The sequence below is a fragment of the Capricornis sumatraensis genome, chromosome 20 (assembly GCF_032405125.1).
Source record: "Capricornis sumatraensis isolate serow.1 chromosome 20, serow.2, whole genome shotgun sequence".
Taxonomy (NCBI): Eukaryota; Metazoa; Chordata; class Mammalia; order Artiodactyla; family Bovidae; genus Capricornis; species Capricornis sumatraensis.
This window is the reverse complement of record NC_091088.1, coordinates 19,266,842-19,290,067: the sequence shown is the minus strand read 5'-3', so window position 1 is coordinate 19,290,067 and position 23,226 is coordinate 19,266,842. Positions and strand designations below refer to the sequence as shown.

At 51.5% G+C, this 23,226-nt stretch overlaps 1 protein-coding gene and 1 non-coding gene across 2 annotated transcripts in view; both read right to left on the bottom strand.

Annotated features, from left to right (window-relative positions):
• The window catches only part of BANP (BTG3 associated nuclear protein), a 70,693-nt gene that overhangs the window by 10,869 nt on the left and 36,598 nt on the right, over positions 1-23,226 (bottom strand). The window contains exons 7-11 of the mRNA XM_068991795.1: positions 14,151-14,390; positions 9,366-9,533; positions 6,160-6,290; positions 4,627-4,689; positions 2,254-2,292 (exon numbers count right to left, since the gene is read on the bottom strand). Coding sequence (XP_068847896.1) covers positions 2,254-2,292; positions 4,627-4,689; positions 6,160-6,290; positions 9,366-9,533; positions 14,151-14,390 — 641 coding nt within the window. The remainder of the gene's footprint in view (positions 1-2,253; positions 2,293-4,626; positions 4,690-6,159; positions 6,291-9,365; positions 9,534-14,150; positions 14,391-23,226) is intronic.
• On the bottom strand, positions 2,956-3,062 carry LOC138097262 (U6 spliceosomal RNA). The gene has a single exon (XR_011146463.1). It is a non-coding gene; the product is annotated as a U6 spliceosomal RNA (small nuclear RNA).

Sequence of the window (23,226 nt, the reverse complement as noted above, 5' to 3'; positions counted from 1 at the left end):
AAAAATAAAAATCTTCTACCAAAATACGCATCTAGTTGAAACAGTATCAAACCATTTCATTGTTCCCAGTATAAAAAGCATGACTAACACTGCAGTCTTTAAAGATTTCTCATGTGGCAAAAATCTCCAAAATATAGACAAAATCAGGCCCGATTCAAACGTTCCAACAGATACGATGCTGCCTGATGACAGAGTAGAGACATCCCACTAGGTTATAATCGCCTGACCCACAAATACCCCGGCTCCATAACCAGGCGCCTGCTGAATGCATGGAGCCACAGGCGGGAAACAGCCTACGGATCTGCTCTCACCTTCCTCACACACCCACAGTCAACAGGGGGACTAACTGACACGACAAAGGCGCCAGCGCCCTCCCAGGAGCACACGGTCCTTGGGCGCTGACGAGCCCTGCAAACAGAGGCGCCTCTTCCCAACAGTCTGCTCGGGAGCACAACCTTTAGTCACGTGAATAAATGCTGGGGTCTTTGCTTTGTTTTCTTAAAACTCCCCCCAAACCAAGATGAACAGAATGCAAAACATACCCCAGAAATTGTGTAACTCTAGATTGTTTTAAATCTCAATTTTTTAATGCAGAAAAGGACATCTTAAGACTAAAGCAAAGAGGAACTAAAGAGCCTCTTGATGAAGGTGAGAGAAGAGTGAAAAAGCTGGCTTAAAACTCAACATTCAAAAAAGTAAGATCATGGCATCCAGTCCCATCACTTCATGGCAAATAGATGGGGAATCAATGGAAACAGTGAGAGACTTTATTTTCTTGGGCTCCAAAATCACTGCAGATGGTGACTGCAGCCATGAAATTAAAAGACGCTTGCTCCTTGGAAGAAAAGCTATAAGAAACCTAGACAACGTATTGAAAAGCAGAGACATTACTTTGTCAACAAAGGTCCATCTAGTCAAAGTTATGGTTTTTCCAGTAGTCATGTATGGATGTGAGAGCTGGACCATAAAGAAGGCTGAGCACCAAAGAACTGATGCTTTTGAACAGTGGTGCTAGAGAAGACACTTGTGAGTCCCGTGGACAGCAAGGAGATTAAACAGTCAACCCTAAAGAAAATCAATCCTGAATATTCACTGGAAGGACTGATGCTAAAGCTGAAGCTCCAACACTCTGGCCACTTGATGCAAAGAGCCAACTCATTAGAAAAGACCCTGATGCTGGCAAAGAATGAAGACAGGAAAAGAAGGGGATGACAGAAGATGAGATGGTTGGATGGCATCACCAACTCAACGGACGTGAGTTTGAGCAAGCTCCCGGAGATGGTGCAGGACAGAGAAACCTGGCGTGCTGCAGTCCATGGGGTCGCAAAGAGCTGGACACAACTGAGCGACTGAACAACAGCAGTTCAAGAAACTCTTAACGATACACTCTAATAATAAAAAACGCACCCAACTTCACCATCAGCCAAGTTGCCCCAACAACAAAGCACACAGTTAATAGTCGTGTCAAGTTTCTCAATGTGGATTTTATGCCACTCGGGTGGGTGGGCTGAGGTTGACACTAGGGCTGACAGGATAACCACCAACCCACCTGCCTGAGCAGGAAGCTCACTTTCAGGGCTTATGGTGCGTGAATCACCCAGCAACCGTCTCCATGGGAATCTGCCAGGCCTCTCCTGGTGCTCGGGCAGGACCCTGCCTCTATAGGAAGGAAACGGCCCTGCCCTTCAGCAGCTCACGGTCAAGCTGCACGGGGCCCAGCGTGGGTGCTGAGAGATGCTGCATGCCTCCCTGCCAACTACCTCACAGCTCATCCTCCCGATTCAGAGCAGGACACGGACAGCCCACACTGCCCTCCGGAGGGTGGTTACCTCGGGGCCTGCGTGTCTGCGTCCCAGCTCTCAAAAGCTGGCCACATCCCCTGGGGGCCTAGCCACCATGCTGTGAGGCCCCAGGCCACGCGGGGAGCCTGCATGAGGACCAAGGGTTTGGGGGGACAGCCCAGCTCCAGCCCCAGGAGAAGCCCTAGACAGAGCAGGCCCCGGGGCCTCTAGATGGCCTGCAGACTCCACAGCTCTTCATAGTTCACATCAGGTGAGCTCAGTGAGGGTTTCTGTGTCTTTTTCTCAGGACCAGAAGAAAATGGCAGCAGTTAGAGTTGACAGAAATAAACAGGAACAAAACCTGCCTTATACTGCAGACAGAGACTGCACAGCAGTCCAGGGCCCCGCCGTCCACAAGCCCCTCCCTGCCTGCAGCAACACGAGCTGGGACCCACCACAAGTGAGCACTTACCTGCCCATCCTGTCCCACGTGGTGTATCTGCAGATTGCCCTGCAAAACAGATGAAAAAAAAAGGCAATCAACGACAGTGCTTCAAGACTCAAGAGACAGAGGCAGGAATGTCCCCAGGCCGTTTGTGAGAATCAGCAGGACTGTTAACATCCATTCTACAAAAACACAATCCTCCATAGCCATAAAAACCTCAAAATATTTAAGCTACATTTACAAATACGATTTTTTCTTACAAAAACAAAGCAAACCAATTAAAAAACATTGTACCTAACCCCCAACCCTGACTCCAAATGAAAATGTTATTTTCTTCCAACTTTTTACTTGGAACCAATCTTAGACTCACAGGAAGAATTTATTTTATTTTATTTTTTAAATTAATTTTTTTTTATTTAATTTTAAAATCTTTAATTCTTACATGTGTTCCCAAACATGAAACCCCCTCCCACCTCCCTCCCCATAACATCTCTCTGGGTCATCCCCATGCACCAGCCCCAAGCATGCTGTATCCTGCGTCAGACATAGACTGGCGATTCAATTCTTACATGATAGTATACATGATAGAATGCCATTCTCCCAAATCATCCCACCCTCTCCCTCTCCCTCTGAGTCCAAAAGTCCATTATACACCGCTGTGTCTTTTTTCCTGTCTTGCATACAGGGTCGTCATTGCTATCTTTCTAAATTCCATATATATGTGTTAGTAAAAATATGGAACGCTTCACGAATTTGCGTGTCATCCTTGCGCAGGGGCCATGCTAATCTTCTCTGTATCGTTCCAATTTTAGTATATGTGCTGCCGAAGCGAGCACTCACAGGAAGAATTTAAAGTGGCCCAGAGAGGTCCCATACTCCCCCGCAAGACACCTGACATCACGTCGTGGCATCACTGCAGCCGGGAAACCTATGGGGCACAATGCAGCTAACCAGACCACATGCACGCTGGGACCTCATCAGATGAGATCCATTTTCACTGGTTTAAAAAAACAGCTGCTTTAAGTCTGGTAGGCTCTGCTAAACATCTCTCTACGGATATCCTGATTTTGACAAAATAATTACCTAATTTTTAAATGAACAAGGTAAGGTTTTAATGTGATAAGAAGACTAACTGCATGCTGTAACTTATTACAAAGTAATCATTATACTATCAGCAATTGCTTCTAATTCAGTGCACCCAATTCCTAATGGAAGCAAAAAACACTAGGTTCTATGGACGAAGGATTCAGTTAAGGAAACTGGAGGAAAAGTGAGTAAAACTGATAATAAATACTGCAATTCAGAAGTACTCTAGTGAAGTTTTAGCAGACAGTATAAAAGCAATGCATGTTGCTTCCTCCTTTTCCCACCATTGCAGATTTCCTTCAAGAGCCCCCATCGAGGGAAGGGGCAAGGCAGGTGAGCTGGTGGATGCCCGGCCCTCTGTGGGCATGGCCCCTCACCCGTGCCCAGTGAAGCGATGCCCCCAGACGCCTGGGCGTGCCCCCACTTAGCCTGCAGCCTGCTCCCCCACCTCAGCCCCCACAACCTGCTGCTCTGTGTGAGATCACAGACGCCCCCTTAAGAATGTTGAGCCAGCAGGCCCACAGGACTCTCCCGGAACCTGGGACCCAGAGGTTGGGGGGTAATAGCCCTGAAGCAGGAAGCAAGCCCATCCCTCAGCTCCACCCACACTGGGCACAAATGTCAGGGTGTGGGTCCAAGCTTATGGACAAGGTGCTGGGAACCACACTGGCCAGAGTGGACAGCCCCTAGCCCCAGTCCTTCAGCCTTGCCTTTGGGAAGAAGGTGGGAGTCAAGCTGACCTTCCCAAGCCAGGCGCCCCGTGGCAGCCGCCACGCACACAGAGGGCAGGTGTGCACCCAGAAGCCCCCACCTCCATCCTTACTATGGGTAGCAGTAAGGAGGACACCAGTGGGGAGAGGCCAGAGAAAGCTGCTAGGCGGCTCACAGGCCTACATGTACTCTCTCACAGGACTCCCTCCCCCTCAAGGTGGACACCAGCCTCCTGAGCAGAGGAAGCTGAGACCAGTGGGGAGGACGGTGAGGCCGCAGTCTGTGGCAACCCTCTTATGCTCCTCCCACCCCTGGGCTGGAGTGCAGGAAGGTCTGTATCTCAGGCGAGACAGCGGTCCAGGGGGCAGCTCACCAGGAGCAAAAGCCTCCATACAGTGTCCAGAAACAAACCCTGACAGCCACCAGAGCGGCCAGGGCAAGAAGGCCCGGAGGGCAGGCAGGCCTCAGGTCTATGCCCCAGAAGCGCGCATCAGGGGGTCGCTGCCGGACGCCCATGTTGCCCAGGGCAGCCCAGTGGTCGTGCGCACTGCAGGGGTCGGAGTGCAGGGGGCCTATGGGCCCCGGGCGGGCTGGCGGACTCACCTCACTGTCCTGCGTGATCTGCACCTGCTCCCCCTGAGGCACCTGGGCGATGTGTAGGTGGCCCTGTGGGATCCGCAGAAAAGAAGACACAGGAAGCATCAGGGCAGACAGGAGATGCTCGCCCCTGACTCACCCTCACAGCTCGGGACAAGACAGTGGAGGCCGGAGCCGCCAGGGTCACAAAGCACTGTGTGAGCTACTGACCCACCTCCCAAAGGACCACTTTAAGACCATAACACTAACATTTTGCAGTCATTCTTAAAGGGGCAATGAGGCCTAGGAAAACTCTGCTGAATCTTTAAATATCACTAAATGAGCAAATTTAAGAATGTGAAGGACACACAAAAAAGAGGAGAAACCAAAGTTTTCCAGAAAGCTGAAGTTTTTGTGTTTTTTTTTTGTTTTAATTGTACTATCAACCGGGAGGGACCAGAAACTGTGGACTTTCAGGCTAGTAACCTGGAGGTGCACGAGGCCACACAGCAGCATGACTAGAAAGGTGAGTGGCTGTTGTTCATGTATCCACACAGAGAACAGGTCAGTCAACTCTTTAAATCAATGACTATGTAAACAACTGAAGTAAACATTAATAAATATAGTTCCAAAGAATCCAACTAAAATGTTTGCAGGTACAGGCAGACAAGTAATTACTGTAAATCTTAACTTTGCTCAATGAAACGAATATCCATTATCTTATTTAAAATTCTACCTTAATCAAAATGGGCCTGAAAATAAACCACTGAAGATTTCTCTGTGGAGTTCATGTTGCCACGTCTATATAAACCCTGAATCACAGTTATCTACTCTGGAATTCTTTCAGAGAGCTTCCTCACTAACAAGCTAAGAGTCACTGCCTCTGGGACCGTCAGCTAAACAAAGAACCACTGTTTGTAGCTGCTCTGTCTCCCCTGGAAGAAGACACGCCCCTCACAAGTGCCCCCTGTGCTCTCAGGAAGCTCTCCCTCTCCGGATGGTGCGTGGAGCGCAGCATCTAACCAAGTGTCCAGGAGGCTGCCCTGCCATGAACCCGCCGGTGAGAAGGCTGGGTGACGAAGCACCCCCAGGATCCCCAGAGAGTTCCTGCCCGCTCTCCTTGGCCACAGGACCCACGAAGGTTTGGGAGGGATGTCCACCTGGGCCAGCAGCGCACGAGGCAGGGCCAGACGGGCTGGGTGAGCTGGGCACCACGCCGAGGGGCACTTGTCACCCAATCCAAAGAAGCTACACGCTAAGGCCTCCAGCTTCCTCAGCTGGCCCTCAGTACAGGGTGCCCGTGCTTCTGAGCTGAGGAAATACCTAGGACACATCATGGTGCCCCCAGGAAGACAGGCAGAAGTGCAGAGTTGCAGGGACCACAAGGGGTGGGTATCTGTGAGCTGTAGGAGGCCTACCCTGACTGCTTCCGCTTTGATTTAGCACTGAACCCCTCCCCTAAGCTGTCAGGGGGGTCCAGAACCGCAGGGAAAGCTGGTCATGCCCTCAACCCTCCCCTCCCCTCCCGCCCACGAGGGCAGACTGGCGAGAAGTACGTACTACTTGGACCTGCCCGTCCTCCCCGATCTGGTGGATCTGGACCTGCTGGGCGTTGGCCAGGGCGTAGTGCAGGGCCTGTGGGGGCGGCTGCTGCAGCTCACTGGCGGGCGGCGGCGTGCTCATCATGGTCTCTGCAGGGAGGTACACACGGGCCTGAGAGATCAGCCCAGGCTGAGCCCACCTCTGCCTTCCCCTGCCCCCACAGGGAGGAAGGGGGAGCCCGCCATCCTGGACTTGGCAGCTCCTGGATGTGCAGGGTCACCGAGCAGCAGCTGTTCACATGGCAGAGATTTCTGACCTGTGGACAGAGATGAAGACCCGACCACCCCTGAACAGGGACGGTTCCCAGCCACCCACTGGGTATAAGTGAAGCTCCTCAGATGAAGCAACAAAAATGAAAAACAAGAAGAAAGTAGACACTAAAGTCTGTTTCAGACCAGCCCAAAGTAGGATTGGTCCATGGATTATTTGGGGGAAAAGCCCCACCAGCTCAATTAAAGGTAAACTTCTCAATAAAAGTTTTGTTGTTGTTTAGTTGCTCAGTTGTGTCCAACTCTTTGCAGTGCCATGTACTATAGCCTGCCAGGCTCCTCTGTCCATGAGATTCTCCAGGCAAGAATACTAGAGTGGCTTGCCATTTCCTCCTCCAGGGGATCTTCCTGGCCCAGGGATCGAACCCAGGTCTCCTGTATTGCAGGCAGATTCTTTACTGCTGAGCCACCAGGGAAGCCCAATAATAGTGTACTTTCCATGTTTAACCCAAAATGAGATGTTTGTTTTCATGTGTATCACTTTTAATCACAATGCTATCTCAACCAGGAGAATTTTCTTATACACTTACAACATTAGGACTCAGAAAAAATTTTAATTATCAATGTACACACATATTTTTGTTGTAAAGAATGGATTAGGGTTTCCCTGACAGCTCAGTTGGTAAAGAATCTGCAATGCGGGAGACTCTGGTTTGATTCCTGGGTTGGGAAGATCCCCTGGAGAAGGGAAAGGCTACCCACTCAAGTATTCTGGCCTGGAGAATTCCATGGACTGGATAGTCCATGGGGTTGCAAAGAGTTGGACATGACTGAGCAACTTTCACTTTCTAAGAATGGATTACTCAAAAAACTTCTAAAGATAAAGACAGAGTGAAACTCCTTGAGAAGCGGAATACAGACATGAATGGAAGGACACAAAAGATATAAAACATCTGATTCTCGAAGAACAGACTTTTCATGCACTTTTGATAGCTGAGTGGTGCGTATCAACCTGACATGGTATAGACTCCACTGACTACCTTTTAAAAACTTACAATATAACAGCATTAAAATGTTAACACACACAACACATCAGAAACCTGTTACTGAGCTAACCATGCAAGCAATATCTCCCCACAAGCATGCAGCTTCTGAGAACCCATTTAAATCCATGTTTTATCATCTATACTGATATCAAAATCCAGTGCAAAAATGGGCCTCGGTTACTTGCTTGCGATCCAAGAACAATCCAAGAGCTACGACAAGTGACCGGAGACAAGGTTTCCTGCTGAGGGAAGACCTCTCCCCGCTGCTCCCAACAGAGAGACACAGAAAGGGCAGCCTCTCATAGGCCTTGCCCCCACTGGCTGGCGCTCCTACACGTCCGGAGAGACACAAGATCGGGAGCTGGTTCCCTGCAACCCTCACGTTCTGGGCCCTACACAGATGCTCCCCAGTGAGAACTGCAGGGAAAGCGCTGGGGGTGTTTACACAATAAAGGGTGGCCCCTTAAACTCAAGCACGTATAAAAATTCACACAGTGTGGCCAGACAGGAGTGTGAAATACAGATGTTTTAATAAATTGATATTTTAAAAGTCCCTTGAAACTAGTGATGTGGTTTGTGCTCAAACTGGCAGTACTAATCCAGATTTAAATAGAGTAGCCTTGGCTCAGATGCTCACGGACAGCATTTACTTGTCAGTTCCTCTCTGTGTGCTGATAATTCAGAAGTAAACAAGACAACCCCAGCTGGAATTACTACGAAGCCCAAATTTACGGAATCCTGGCTGAATGACATGTTCCTGGATTATGTCTGTCACCAGAAGAGCCTTAGGTACCAGCTTCGCTGTCTCAGGCCTCAAGTACGCAGGAAGATCAGTACAAAATCCCAGAGGCCCTTTAACCAACCACCCTGTGCGTATGAAGTTTGAGCCAAGTAGGCAGTAAGTTAAGACAGAGAAACATCAAGTCAACAGGAAGTTACAGAAACTGACAAAAGAAGAACGTGCTATTCTGTGTTTCTCTCAAAGCTCTAAGGGCTCCAGTGCCTGAGGAAAGGGCCCCCTCTGGCTCCCAGGAAACCAACCTCCCGAGAGCAGCCCGAGCCCACCCCAGAGGCGCAGCATGGAGAGCTGGGTGGATGGAGGTGGCAGCGCGCCCTGTAGCACCAAGAAGTCTGCCTCCAAGACCCAGAGGACAGCTGACCCAGCAGGATGATGGGGGTCCCCTGCCCCTGAGAAAGCTCTGGTCACCCCGGCCACGGAAGGTGCTACTGGACTCTGCAGACCTTCCCAGGGCCGGCCAGCGTCCATCCCAAAGGACATGTCCTAAGAACCGGAGCCTGCCCAGCATCGGCACTGAAAAGCCTGTTCGCCACCCACAAGAGGACACAAGGCTAACGGCCGCATAGAGCTGCTCAAACCCACAGCCTCTCAGGAGGAGCACTACCGTGTTTATAAACAGAGAACAAATGAACCGAAGACACAAAAGTGCCATTAAACCAAATTACTGTCATTCAGCTGAAAGAAACACTACTAACTGGAAGAAAAACATTTAAATAAGTGAGCGAGAGTAAAGATGAAGCATGTCATCACCAGCCCCTGCTGGAGACCAAGCCTGAGGGGCAAAGGGAGCTTTAGGACCCAGCCCAGCCTCCCCTACCCTGGCTCGGACCCGGTCCAGGCTGGCTCAGGGCCTCACACAGGTGCTAGCTGGAAACACGGAGTTCCAAGACTGCTGCCCAGATGGGGGATCTCAACACCATCCCGAGGGGTGGCCAGAGAGCCGGCCATAGGCTAACCCACTGGAGGTTCTGGCCAAGACCCTCGTGATGCTGCCGAGCCCAGGATGCTCTGCTCCTTGGCACTCGCACCAGAGCCTCTCCCAAGGCATGAGCAGGCATGGTGCATGCTGACTCTGATGGCCCCGGACCACCCGCCTGGCTGCCAACAAACCTGAGGCTCCGTACGAGGACGAGGATGGCGTCCTCCTGGAGAAGCTCTTGACGGCCAGGCTCTGGCCTCGCTGTTTTCGCCGCCAGGCTGTCCGACACTTGGAGTCGATACTCTGTTTGATTCGATACCAGTCGGATTCCGTGATTCCAAACTTATAGAAGAGGTGACCTGCAGAACACATCCGACGGGAGGAAAGTGAGGCGCGGCCTCCCGCCCAGCTGTGGTCAAGGCGCGGTGCGAACAGAAAGCCTTAAGGGCAAGAGCCACCTCGGTCGTGCCTGTCATGGGTGACGACGGCTTTCCATTCATTTAACTTTAACTTTTTTGCCCTGATCCCCTCACACCAGAGGGAGACAAGCTACAAGCTGGAGGTGAGGGTTCCCACAAGCATCCTGGATGCCCACGCTCCGACTGTCCACCCAGATTTCATACACGGCCTTCTGGGTCCCAAGGCTGAGACGAAGTCAAGGGTCCTGAGAGCTTTACCGAAACTGCAGCTTGTCACCCCTATCGCGCTGCCCAGCCGCCTCCTTCCCTCCTCTCACGTCTCGGCTCCAACGTGATCTAAATGATCCTCCCCTCAATCAGCCCACTTGACCCCAGAACCCTCCCAACTGCCACCCCCTAGATATTGATGATATACACTCCGTTTCCTCCACAAACACAGGGGATCTTTGTTCTACTCACCCATGCCTGCCGAGAACCCAGAACGTCCAAGCAAGGACAGACACATCAATGTTTGTTGACCAAACGCTGATTACAATTCATCTGAAGACATTCTTCTACAGCTATTTGAGTCTGAGGCTTATGGGAGTTCCCCTGCCTCCCCGTCTGCCTCCTCAGTCAGAACAGAACTCCCTAAAGATAGAGACCAGCCCCCTCCCTGGAGCCCTCGCACACCCAGCCTAGTGAGCATCACGTCCACTGACCACTGGCCAGGTAGGCAGGGACATCAGGCTGCAGCCCACCAGCACCCTCGCTGGTGGCCCCTACATTACGGCAAGTTCTCAGTGTGCAACACGGGAATCTGAGACCCCCTTCCCACAGGAGATCCTGCCCTGCCAGCCTCCCCATCTCTCAGTGGACCACCTCATCTCTTCCTTGTGCTCAACTGACAGAAAGTAACTGTCAGGAACGTGCAAACCACAAGAAATGCTTTTCACCAGGGTGACCTCCTGTCTAGCTGGTCATGAAGTTCCACTGATAAAGAGAAAATAAGTGGATGAAATCAAAAAATTTAATAATAAGAAGATTAAGCTGAAAAACTTCCTGTTTTGACTACTAAGAGCACCAAGTCTGGAGTATCTGCTGAGAGAGAAACTGATGCCCGAAATCTGAGATCTGCTCTATGGGAATCACACAACCTAGAAGAATCAAAACAAAGGAAGTGTCTGTTTTCTTAAGTAAACTATATTTTCTTTTGTCAAAACACCTCTTGACTTTGTGAACACAAGCTAGGACATTTTTAACTCTAAACAGAATGACAACCAAATTGTCTGTAATCTTGATAAAGAGTAATGGGGTTAAGGAGGGCTGGGTTTAGGGGATCGGGGAGAAGCTGAACCACAGTGGTCTCAGCCCCACACTGTCACCCTGCAGGGAAGGAAACACATGAGGGCCGCAGCACCTCCGTGCTGGTTTCCAGGTCATCTCTAACCAGAGTCATCCCTCACTATTTACAAAGGGATGGCTCTAAGTGCAGGGCAAGCTCACAAAGTCCCAGCCAGTTATTCACTTGAGCAACAAGAGAACCCAAGTACCGGCTGCAGTTATAATAGAACTCAAACAGTGACCGAGTCCAACTATTGGAACTACAATCGTATAGTCACTGGGGACTGACCACTAAATACAGTCATACAGTCACAAAAAGAGCCAGCTACCGACTACAGCCGCGGAGAAGCCCAAACACAGGCAAAGAACTGAGGACCGCACACATGTCCACCACCTCGTCAGGGGCCTGCTCCAACACCGACGGACCCCTGCAGACCACCCTCTGGCCCCTCATGCCTTCCGCACAAGGAAAACACCTTCCAAACGCCTCAAGGAGTAACAAGATTATGCAAACTTTCAAACCTTGTTACTAACAGAAAAGAATATGCACAAGACACAGGAGGGTATACAAATATAAGAAACAAACGAAAACGTTAATACTTAAATTCGACTTTGTAAAAACCAACCTGCCAGTTCAAAACCTGGCTTACGTCCTTTAAAGAAAAAATACACATTCTCGTAGTTCTGCATTAACCATTTTAAAATGCTGCTAAGACATCTTATTACATAGTTCCTTCCAACAGTGACTCAAGACTCCGGCTCTATGGCAGATGCCCCCATGATGGCTGCCAAGAAAAACTGATGAAGGAACCAGCAGCACTGATGCCCCCTCACCCAGAGGCTTGGCTCTGCCCCGGGAACCGTACGGGGCCGGGGGCGGGGGGGAGTCGTTGCACACCGATGGCTGGCGCCACAGCAGGGCTTCCTCTCACTTTGCCAAAGGCGTCCCTCATCTTTTTCTGACAGCTCTGAGCAACCTCAGCTGAGTGAAAGGAGGAGGGAAGCTACCATAATGAGTGATAAAAAGATTACTTTGAATTAACTGCTTTTCACACTTGCTGAAGCATTTTATCTCAAGTCATTTGATGCTCCTAAGAAAACTTCATGAAATAAGAACGCCACTATCCTCACTTCAGCTCCAAAGCTGAGTTATCAGCGAGGAGTGAGAACCAGCCTGAAAATTCAAGCCTTCAGCGCCCACCCACGTAGAGAAGAAATGGCCACAGACAGCCCAGCAGACCCTCCCCACCCCAGCACCTCAGGACTTTCTGTCTCAGCGCTTGGTCTCAGCTGCAGACAAGCCAGCCAGCCCCTCAGCGGCTGGTGGGGGGGCGGGGGACTGCAGCAGGCCAGCCCCACCCCGCCACGGGCGCCCTGCACCTTGGGGTGTGAGGAGAGCCTGCTCCAGGGTGCCCTGAGAGCCAGGGCCCCACCTGCCTCTGCTTCTCACAGCCTCCCTCCCCCCACCAGCCCACACTGACCATGACTTCCTCCCAGCCCCCAGAGAGGTGTGCTGGGCTGGGCCTGGAGGAGCCTGATCACCCGCGGTTCCAAAGAACCCAGGCCCTGAGCACTGTACTGAAACGTGCCCCGAAGTTCGTGTCCACACCCAGGACCCAGAACGTGGTGATGCTCCCTGGACACAAGGTCGCTGCAGACATGAGGAATTAACCACGGAAGCGGTCACACTGGAGTTTGGTGGGCTCTGAGTGCAGCAGGACAGGGCTGCCAGGAGGAAAGGAGAGGGACACACACAGGATCACATGGCTGTGTGATGACAGACACTGACTCGTGCTGCTACAAACCACAATGGCCACAGGTCACAGGCTGTGAGCCTCCACCACAGACAAGACAGACCCACCCCCAGCCCTCCCAGGGAGGCTGGCTCTGCTAGAACCATGATCTCAACCTCATGGCCCCAGACACGGCCAGCCTGTCACACACCAGAGAGGCCAGTGTCAGTGGGGCTCTGGGTCCCTGTGGACCATCAGCAACACCATCTCTGCCCCAGGCTGCCTCAGGAAAACCTGACGACAGTCCTCATGGACATGTGACTCCCATCTGTGCTGCTAAATCACATCTCCTGGTGCTGGGGTCTCTCCATGTTGGCCCCCTCACAGCCGTCTTCAAAGACCTGTTAGCTCAGGGGCCCGGGGGGCATGCCAGCCTCATCTCGAGTCTCATGAGATCAGCCAGAAGGCTCCCGCAGCCTGAGCAGATGCCTATGTGGCTCACCAGGAAAGCCCTGAGAACTAGGCCACAGCGCTATTGGTTCAGCGGGGAAAAGGCAACTGCTCTGTCTTTAGATCCTAAGCCCCACGACAACGTGGCCAATTTCTTTACATTTACAATAAAGAGCTTCTTTTTGCACAGAGCACGTGCACTGTATGGCTGGTCATCCCAGCTTCCGGGGGCCCATTAACCCTGGGAAGCCTGAAGAAGCTGGCATCTCGCACGTTTCTCGCTCAGTAACCTTGCTCCCTAGCTCAAAGAAGTGCTTGTGTTTCAAATGCTGATTTCCCCCCGCCCCTGGAAGAAACCAAACAAGGAAAATACTTCTGATAATCAGAAAAAAGAAAAAATGTAAAACCCAGTCTTGTCCACAGTGAGACGGGTGTGGCTGGTGGTGGGGACTGTGGGTTCCTGACCCAGGAGGTGGCTGGCATGGCCGAAGTCAGAAGTCTGAAAAAGACACTGCAGGGACTTCCCCGGTGGGCCAGTGGTTAAGACTCCACACTTCCACTGCAAGGGGCATGGGTTCGATCCCTGATCAAGGAACTAAAACCCCGCATGCCAAGTGTGGCCATAGAATTAAAAAAAGAAAGCTAAGTGTAAGCTAAGCTAAGTGTGCATGTACGGGGCACCCACTCCCAACCAGCTCTGACCCGGAGCTCTCCGCACAGCTCCCCACCCGCCCCGTGGGCCCGCCCTTCTCCCAGGCACAGGGCACCCTGCTCCTGACCAGCTCTGACCCGGAGCTCTCCGCACAGCTCCCTGCCCGCCCCATGGGCCCGCCCTTCTCCAAGGCACAGGGCACCCCGCTCCTGACCAGCTCTGACCCAGAGCTCTCCGCACAGCTCCCCGCCTGCCCCGTGGGCCCGCCCTTCTCCCAGGCACAGGGCACCCCACTCCTGACCAGCTCTGACCCGGAGCCGCCCCATCCTACCTTTAGGGGTCCCCCAGTGCCCGCCCCCAGCGGAGCCCTCCCCTGACGGGACTAGGGGTGGCACTTACACCGGATGCCGTAGATGGTCAGAGGGTCGAGCTGCTTCTTGCCGTGCTTGCCCTGGCCCGAGAGGTTGGAGACGGCCTGCACCTCGCGGTGGAAGAGGTAGTCCAGCAGCGTGAGCGCCATCTTCTCGGCTGTGCGGCAGTTAGTGCTGATGTGCAGCATGTCGGAGGGGATGATGGCGCAGCGCACCCGCATCTCGGGGTTGTTCTCGTCCCCCAGCCACGTGCCGTTGGGGTAGTCCTCTGGGAGACAGAGGGGGCCGGGTGAACCCCGCAGCCCACACCCCCAGCTTCCTCGAGGGCAGCCTGGGGGTCGAGCGTCCGGAGCTCAGTTCACTCGGAAGAACCTGCCCTCTCGACCTCAGTGAGGCAGCCCAGGATGCTCCCAGGACGGGCAGGAAACCAAAGGAGGAAAGGGGGCGGTGGGGCATCAGGGCGGATGGCACCCCCTCCGCCTGGCAGGAGCCCACCTGTCTGCAAGCCCAGCGGCACCCCACCAGCTCCGTCAGTGATGAGGGACAACGCTACACCCTGACAGGGGCCGGTGTCCCCAACATGCCTCCCCTCGTCTGTCACAGCCTCCCGGGAGTTGCAGGATTGACTAAGTGTGTGAAATGGCTTAACGCTGTCAAACAAACATCAGCTTTAAAAAGCTTCATCTTCTGGCCGAAGGAAACTCCACTTGGGAAAGCAAATCAAGAGAACGCTCGATGCTGCTTGCACGGTGGCCACTTTCCAAGCACTCCTTCTGATCTTCACGTGGAAGCAAGTTGAGGTGCAAGGTGGCCCCTGAAAGCGCCCACACTTGGGGGCAGAGTGAAAGGAGGGGGAGTTAAACCTCACAGGGGGACCCGGCTTCCTGCAAAGGGTCGCCAGGCCAGGGGCCTTTAAGTCATGTTCTAGCCAGGGTTGTCACTGTTTCAAGATTTCTCATGAGATTTATTTTGAAATGTCCTGATATTTACATTCTGGCCTCTATGCACAAAAAAAGGCCCCACAAAGGGCAGCCAGCCCGCCTGGCTTTGCCACAGGCCTGGAACAGAGCACAGGCCAAGAGGCCGGCTGTCTGGGACTCGCACGCTCTGCTCTGCGAGGGCGGCCTCTCCAGGCCAGGCTCCTGAATCACGCAATTTCCTCGAACACCAGGCAAGGCTCAGAAGCCCCATTATGACGACCATGTCACCCCTGGGCCGGCCGGCCACTAGAGGGGTGAGGGAGGCTGGCTCTTGACTTTGGCTAAGGACAGAAAACAAATCACATGTCTGACTTTTGGAACTCAGAGTAAGAGATGAGTAAGAAGAACCACTTCTCAGGAACAGGCTGGTTTGGAGGCAAAGAGGGGGAGCCAAGAGCAGCCTTCTGCCATCAGCCACCTGTGGCATTTACCTGACCACAGAAGAAGCAAGTGGACACATGATCCAAATGTGATGCGAAGGGACTTCTAGAGGCACTGGCTCAGGCACTGCTGGAATGCCCAGAAGGCACCAGCTCCTAGCGAGTTTATTAACTTATCTACAGAGTGGCAACTCTATGCCCGGCACTGGGTCTAATGCTCAAGATTTAAACGCTCAGTGAACCTAGAATGACAGGCTTAACAACACCAGAGCAGAAGGACTGTCCTCCACCCGCAGCCATCCAGCCACGAAGCAAGTAGGGGCAGGACGGGGGAGGGAAGCGGGGAGAGAACTGGAGGGGTCACTGCAGGAGGGCGCCCTGCAGGCCGGTGCAAGGACATCGGGCTGCAGGCTTCAACCCCAACCTCCACACCGCCAAAGATCCTGCAGTTTTTCTCAGGAACAAGTATTATGAACTCTGTGTAGCCAGCTCCTATGTTTAGACAATATTTTTAAAGCAAAGTAAACACTGGACAAGATGTCAGTGTCATTTTCCAAACGGAGTCAACATCATGTCAAAGTGATGCTGCGCCTGTGCATAGAGAAGGCGGGACAGCAGGGGAGTCGGAAGGGGGCGCTGGCAGGGGAGTTCTGCCTCGGCTTCTCCGTCACAGACTCCAACTGACATCAGCTTCCCTGGGGGCTGCCTGCACACACACCCCTACTTGGCTCCCCAGAGCCTGTGTGCGCGCCGTGTACATCCCTGCTGGACCCGCAGACCAGAGGCTGGGGAAGGGAGAGGACCAGTCCTGAAAGCCCCCAGCGAGAGGTCCGCTGGTGCCCTGGGCCGGTGCTAGGAGCACCCACGGACCTGGCCCTGCTGCCCCAGTGGGGACGCAGCACAGGAAGGGCCATCCTCCTTCCAGACGCCACCCACCAGGAGCCACCAGGCTCCAGTGATGACGGAGAAAACAGGCCAGGGCCATACCACACCGTCCCCCACACACACAGACACAGGACACAGAGGGCAAGAGGCAGACACTGTCCAGCTGACCTGAGAGGGAGAAACGAGGACGTGACCTCATCTATTAAACTGAATTCTCAGGAAGGCAAAACACCACGTCCAGTGAATGGACAAGTTTACAAACCAAAAACTAATCCTGGTTTTCTATGTAAACAATAATCACCCATCATACTGCCTGATGGAAACTACCCAGGCTTCACAGATGAGCTCTGGGAACCCTGTGGCCGACGCGAGCACGGGAGAACATGGCGAGGAAGTGACCGAACGGCCACCGTGAGCGCAGGCGTGAGGCCGCGTCCTCGGACCCATGAGGGCTGTTTCCTCATCCAGCTCCCTGCTGACACGTGGCCCTAGCCCCGGAGGTGGCACATGGGCCGCAGGGCAGTTACCAGCACACTCTGGAGGATGAAAGACGTCACTCCAAGCTCCTCCACGAGTAGAGTGCACAGCACCCTCCACGTTCCCTGGCCCAGATGCTCTGTGCTCACCCGGGGGCACCTGTCACAACTGTCGACCCAGCCCTGTCTCACCTCTGGCCCGACACGAGGCCAGACCCTAGCCTGACAGTGGCAGTGAACCGTGCCTTTTAAATGTAAAACAAGATGGAGCACCTGCCCACATAAATATGTGAGAAATCTGCCTTTTGACAATTCAAAAAGAATATATTTATTTTGCTAAAATAGCTTGGTCCAGTTTTGGCAGCTGAAACAATAGATTCTAGTAGCTCTATTTAAAAACTACCAGTTGGATTTTAAGAAAAATAAACTTGCTTTCTACTCCAATCATTTAAATCTTTAATTAAATTAACTGACACATCTGAAAAACCTATTTGAGAAAACCCTTCAGCAGTAACTTGAACTTTCTAACCACTCAAATAGTTGAGAATACAAATATGTGTTTCGAGGCTCTATTTTAGTTCCAGGAAAATGAAATGAGGAGAAAGTGATGAAATAAAGAGGATGACTGCATTCTCAAGGGCATCAAGTGGAAGCAGAGAAAGCAGCCAGCTGTGTCCCCACCTCCCCACCCGCTGACGTGCACACATACATGTGTATATACACGCATACACGTGTGTACATCATGTGAATACAAAGGCCCACCTCCTGAGGCGGTGGCGCACACCCCGACATGTCTGCCAACACCAGGGAGACGTGACTCCAAGCTGCCCGGCTGTCCCTGGACCGAGGCGTGCACACCCCTGCATCCCTCTTCTTCAAGTGTACAGCTGATCACGTGGGGTGGACAGGATGGTCTCTAACCTGCGCCGCCTGCAAGCCAGGACTTCACATGCATTATTGCAACTCAGGGACTCCAAGAAAATGCCCCACAAGGCGCCACCCCGCCTCGAAAGCAAAGGGCCACCCCCAAATCTGTGGACCGTGACCTGCATGCCCTGCCCATGTCTCATGCAGGCTGGGAGGCCACCAGCCACTCCAGATGTCATCTCCCAGCCAAACCCAGCCCGTCGCCCGAACTCTCTCCAAAGACGCCAGGGGCTCACCCATGGGGTTGCAGAAGCCTCTAAGTCCTGTGCAGGCGGCTGTGATGGGACAGAAAGATCCCCCAGACACCCTGGGCTCCAGTCCCCCTCAACCCTCACTGATGAATGGCTCAAATTTCTACAAGAGTGGACCAGGGACACATTTCAGTCTCCAGTTAAAGGATGGTGAACTAGCTGAGAGGGGGCAACTTTCCCCATTCGCCACAGGCTTCGGGGTGCATGGGTGCCCATGTGGGACCTGGGGAAGGTCATGGGACGTCAGGTCCTCAAGGCAGGCCTCTCACCTCTCCAGGCCAGCCTCAGAGGACGCCCTGTGTCATGAGTGGGTGCTGGGCTGCACTTCCACCAGGCTTTCAGACAGGCTGCCCCAGCTGCTTGTGAATTTCTCTGTGTGTTACATGTAGGCTGTGGGGGCACTGAGGGGCCTGGGAAGGGGCTCAGAGAGGTTTCCAGAACCTGCTTCATGGGCTGCTTCCCAGCACAACCACACACTACCCTTCGTATCCTATGCCAACCCGAGTCCTTCTGAGTGAAGGTATTACACCTTTCTTCAAGGGTCCTGAACCACCTGCTCCTCCCAGGCTTCATTTCCCTGCCATACCCCTGCCCCAGCATACCCCAGGAAGGTGCATAAAATCATTTCACTGACTTGGGGCTTTGCGACATGCACAGGCTGATTTCTGACAATAAGTCAGTTTTCATCAAGCTACTTCCCTACTGAAAGCAAATTCCAAATATCTTATATGCAGGATTAGTCCAGCTCTGTAAGAATTATCAAATGCATAAACAGCAAGAATTAAAACTCGTCATTACGAACCTAATGAAATCCCTTCATTAATGAAGAGATCCCATTTTCAGTCCATGCTAGCTAGTCTGTTTCCCTACCTCAGCTCACCAGCTTAGTCTTTGAACTAAGAGACCTAAACCTGTACATGCACTGTCAGTACTTAACCAAAGACAGGAGTGAACACCTCTCTCTGCTAGGGGGGTGGTGGAGGGCAGGAGCTAAGGAGTAAGCCTACCACTCACCGCCCCTTTCCCATCTAGCACTTCCCTCTGATTCAAATGGAGCCAGAGCTACAGCAGCCAGAAGTGCTAAATTACGACACAGTAGACCCCTGACTTCGTGACATTGTACAGGAGACAGGGATCAAGACCATTCCCATGGAAAAGAAATGCAAAAAAGCAAAATGGCTGTCTGGGGAGGCCCTACAAATAGCTGTGAAAAGAAGAGAGGCGAAAAGCAAAGGAGAAAAGGAAAGCTATACTCATTTGAATGCAGAGTTCCAAAGAATAGCAAGAAGAGATAAGAAAGCCTTCTTCAGTGATCAATGCAAAGAAATCGAGGAAAACAACAGAATGGGAAAGATTAGAGATCTCTTCAAGAAAATTAGAGATACCAAGGGAACATTTCATGCAAAGATGGGCTTGATAAAGGACAGAAATGGTATGGACCTAACAGAAGCAGAAGATATTAAGAAGAGGTGGCAAGAATACACAGAAGAACTGTACAAAAAAGATCTTCACGACCTAGATAATCACGATGGTGTGATCACTAATCTAGAGCCAGACATCTTGGAAAGTGAAGTCAGGTGGGCCTTGGAAAGCATCACTACAAACAAAGCCAGTGGAGGTGATGGAATTCCAGTTGAGCTGTTTCAAATCCTGAAAGATGATGCTGTCAAAGTGCTGCACTCAATATGCCAGCAAATGTGGAAAACTCAGCAGTGGCCACAGGACTGGAAAAGGTCAGTTTTCCTTCCACTCTCAAAGAAAGGCAATGCCAAAGAATGTTCAAACTACCACACAATTGCACTCATCTCACATGATAGTAAAGTAATGCTCAAAATTCTCCAAGCCAGGCTTTAGCAATACGTGAACCGTGAACTTCCTGATGTTCAAGCTGGTTTTAGAAAAGGCAGAGGAACCAGAGATCAAATTGCCAACATCTGCTGGATCATGGAAAAAGCAAGAGAGTTCCAGAAAAACATCTACTTCTGCTTTATTGACTATGCCAAAGCCTTTGACTGTGTGGATCACAATCAACTGTGGAAAATTCTGAAAGAGCTGGGAATACCAGACCACCTGACCTGCCTCTTGAGAAATCTGTATGCAGGTCAGGAAGCAACAGTTAGAACTGGACATGGAACAACAGACTGGTTCCAAATAGGAAAAGGAGTACGTCAAGGCTGTATATTGTCACCCTGCTTGTTTAACTTTTATGCAGAGTACATCATGAGAAACGCTGGACTGGAAGAAACACAAGCTGGAATCAAGATTGCTGGGAGAAATATCAATAACCTCAGACAAGAAGATGACACCACCCTTATGGCAGAAAGTGAAGAGGAGCTAAAAAACCTCTTGATGAAAGTGAAAGAGGAGAGCGAAAAAGTTGGCTTAAAGCTCAATATTCAGAAAATGAAGATCATGGCATCCGGTCCCATCACTTCATGGGAAATAGATGGGAAACAGTGGAAACAGTGTCAGACTTTATTTTGGGGGGCTCCAAAATCACTGCAGATGGTGACTGCAGCCATGAAATTAAAAGACGCTTACTCCTTGGAAGAAAAGTTATGAGCAACCTAGATAGCCTATTCAAAAGCAAAGACATTACTTTGCCAACTAAGGTCCGTCTAGTCAAGGCTATGGTTTTTCCTGTGGTCATGTACAGATGTGAGAGTTAGACTGTGAAGAAGGCTGAGCGCCGAAGAATTGATGCTTTTGAACTGTGGTGTTGGAGAAGACTCTTGAGAGCCCCTTGGACTGCAAGGAGATCAACCCAGGGATTTCTTTGGAAGGAATGATGCTGAAGCTGAAACTCCAGTACTTTGGCCACCTCATGAGAAGAGTTGACTCACTGGAAAAGACTGTGATGCTGGGAAGGATTGGGGGCAGGAGGAGAAGGGGACGACCGAGGATGAGATGGCTGGATGGCATCACAGACTCGATGGATGTGAGTCTCAGTGAACTCCGGGAAATGGTGATGAACAGGGAGGCCTGGCGTGCTGTGATTCATGGGGTCGCAAAGAGTCGGACACGACTGGGCGACTGAACTGAACTGAACTGAACTGAGACCCCTGACACCTCCAGATCTATCAGGGAACAGCACGGCATGCCAACCCACACAGACCACGTGGGATTTCTAAGAAATAACCATTATGAAAATCCGTGGCTGTCTGCAGTGAGGCACAGAAGTACTCTGGTAAGAAATCAGAGCATATGTCCAGTGCAGCCCTGGGCTCTTATCAGAAGGAAGAGGACTCTGGCCCCTCAGCGCCTACGAGCTAATGCCACTTCTCCGATAGGCACTCTCCAGGCCTGGCGGGTCAGTCCAGGGAGGGTGTGGCAGGGAAACAGCTAATCCCCTGCTCAGGGCATCTGAATCGCTCGGGATGTTGACCAGACAGCCCGTGGCAGCTCCACAGGACTCGTCCTCGCGTTAGCTCCTCTCTCTGTGTCCTCGTGCACGGCGGCCACTTAGGCGCACGTGCCATCTCTGCTCCGTCTTCACAAACCCCAGGCCAACCGAGGACACTCAACCCAACACTCAGGACACTGCAACTGCGGGGGGACCTTCCAGAGGACAGTGGTAACCTCCTACTCAGACCCCCAGAAAACCTGTACTTTTTCCCTATAGATATTAATACTAAGAAGCTCAAACTGTGATTCTTTTATGTACATTCACATCTGACTCACATTAATCATACCACATTAAGAAACAAAAGAAAACATCTTCTGTTTTTATGATAATCCCAGACTCCCCCAAATGACCCCATGTCATGTTTGGAGCCGATACCATTTAAACCAAACAAATCAGGTCTAAAGTAAGTAGCCAGATCTAGGGAGGTTAATTTACCCAAAACTCACATGGATGAAGAATAAGAACTTTCTCTGCAGCTGTTGCAAGTGTAATTTTCATTCGCCTTCCACCAGGATGAAGTCAGGAGCACCTCTCTTCCTCACATTCAATAAGTCATAGCCTAGCACCCCTGACCCAGCAATTCCACTCCCAGGTATCAGTCCCAGAAAAATGAAAACACACACAAAAACCTGCACACAGATGTGCAAAGCAGCACTGCTCACGACACTCAGAAAGTGGGCACAGCCCCGGTGTCCACTGATGGGTGATGGACAAACAGCACGTGTCTCCGTGATGGGCCGTCGCGCGGCCAAAAAGAAGAATGAAGCACCAGTGCGCACCACAGGACGGTGCCAGTGCTTCCCTCAGGTGAAGCCTGCACGACCAGCACCCTGAGACAAGAAGCTGGTCAGAGGCGGCGGGAGGGAGGACGGGGCACGGGGTCCTGCCGTGGGGTCTCTCTGGGGAAAACACCCTGGACTTGGACCGTGGTGCTGTGCACTCTGTGAACAGACTAAAGCCTGCCAGCACGTCTGCTTTAAGATGGTCAGTTTCATGGAATGGAAACCTTCTGCCTGTGCCCACTCTGACATCTCAATCCTGCAACTTCTGTTAGAGTTAAAAAGAACTTTGTTTTCAACATTTTAATGTGGTAACAAGTCTTTCAAATGGGACAGTCTTTGTCCGTAGAAAAATCTACTTTTAAGAAAAAATCAACAATTTGGACAGAGGAGCAGAAACACCCCACTAGCCCTCTCTAGTTAACAAACTACAACTTAAGAACTCGGTGACATGATGCTACATCTGCTGAGTAATCACATCTCTTTCCAGGCGCTGTCATAAGGCCTGTTTGGGAAACATTAACTCAACCTTCGAGAGCAGGATAGAGCTGCCATCTCTGGAGCACAAGCCAGGCCACCTCCCAGACCCAGGGCCAAGTGACAGTGGACCCTAGACCCCACAGGAGAGAGGACGGTCCCCCTACATCACATTGGGCAGGGGCGGCACAGCCCCCGGCATGGCCTCGACCTGGACACACAGTCCCTCTGAATGGAAGCCTGACCCTTGTCAGAGACACAGGACAGAGCTGTGGTAAGACAAGTGAGCCGACCACCAGCTATCAAGTCACAACTGCCCATCACCAGAACCAGATTCAGCTAGTGAAACTGACTGAAAACGATTATGTAAATCAGTATTAACATGGAGAGATTTCTAACATGCAGTGAGGAGAAGCAAGTTATAATATGGTAAATACAGCATGTGATTTGTAGAGCTCTCTGGACCAGGAATGTTTCCAGTTATTCTCACTTCCTTCATCATTTTTATATTTTATCATCTTTCAAAAGCAATAAATATATATT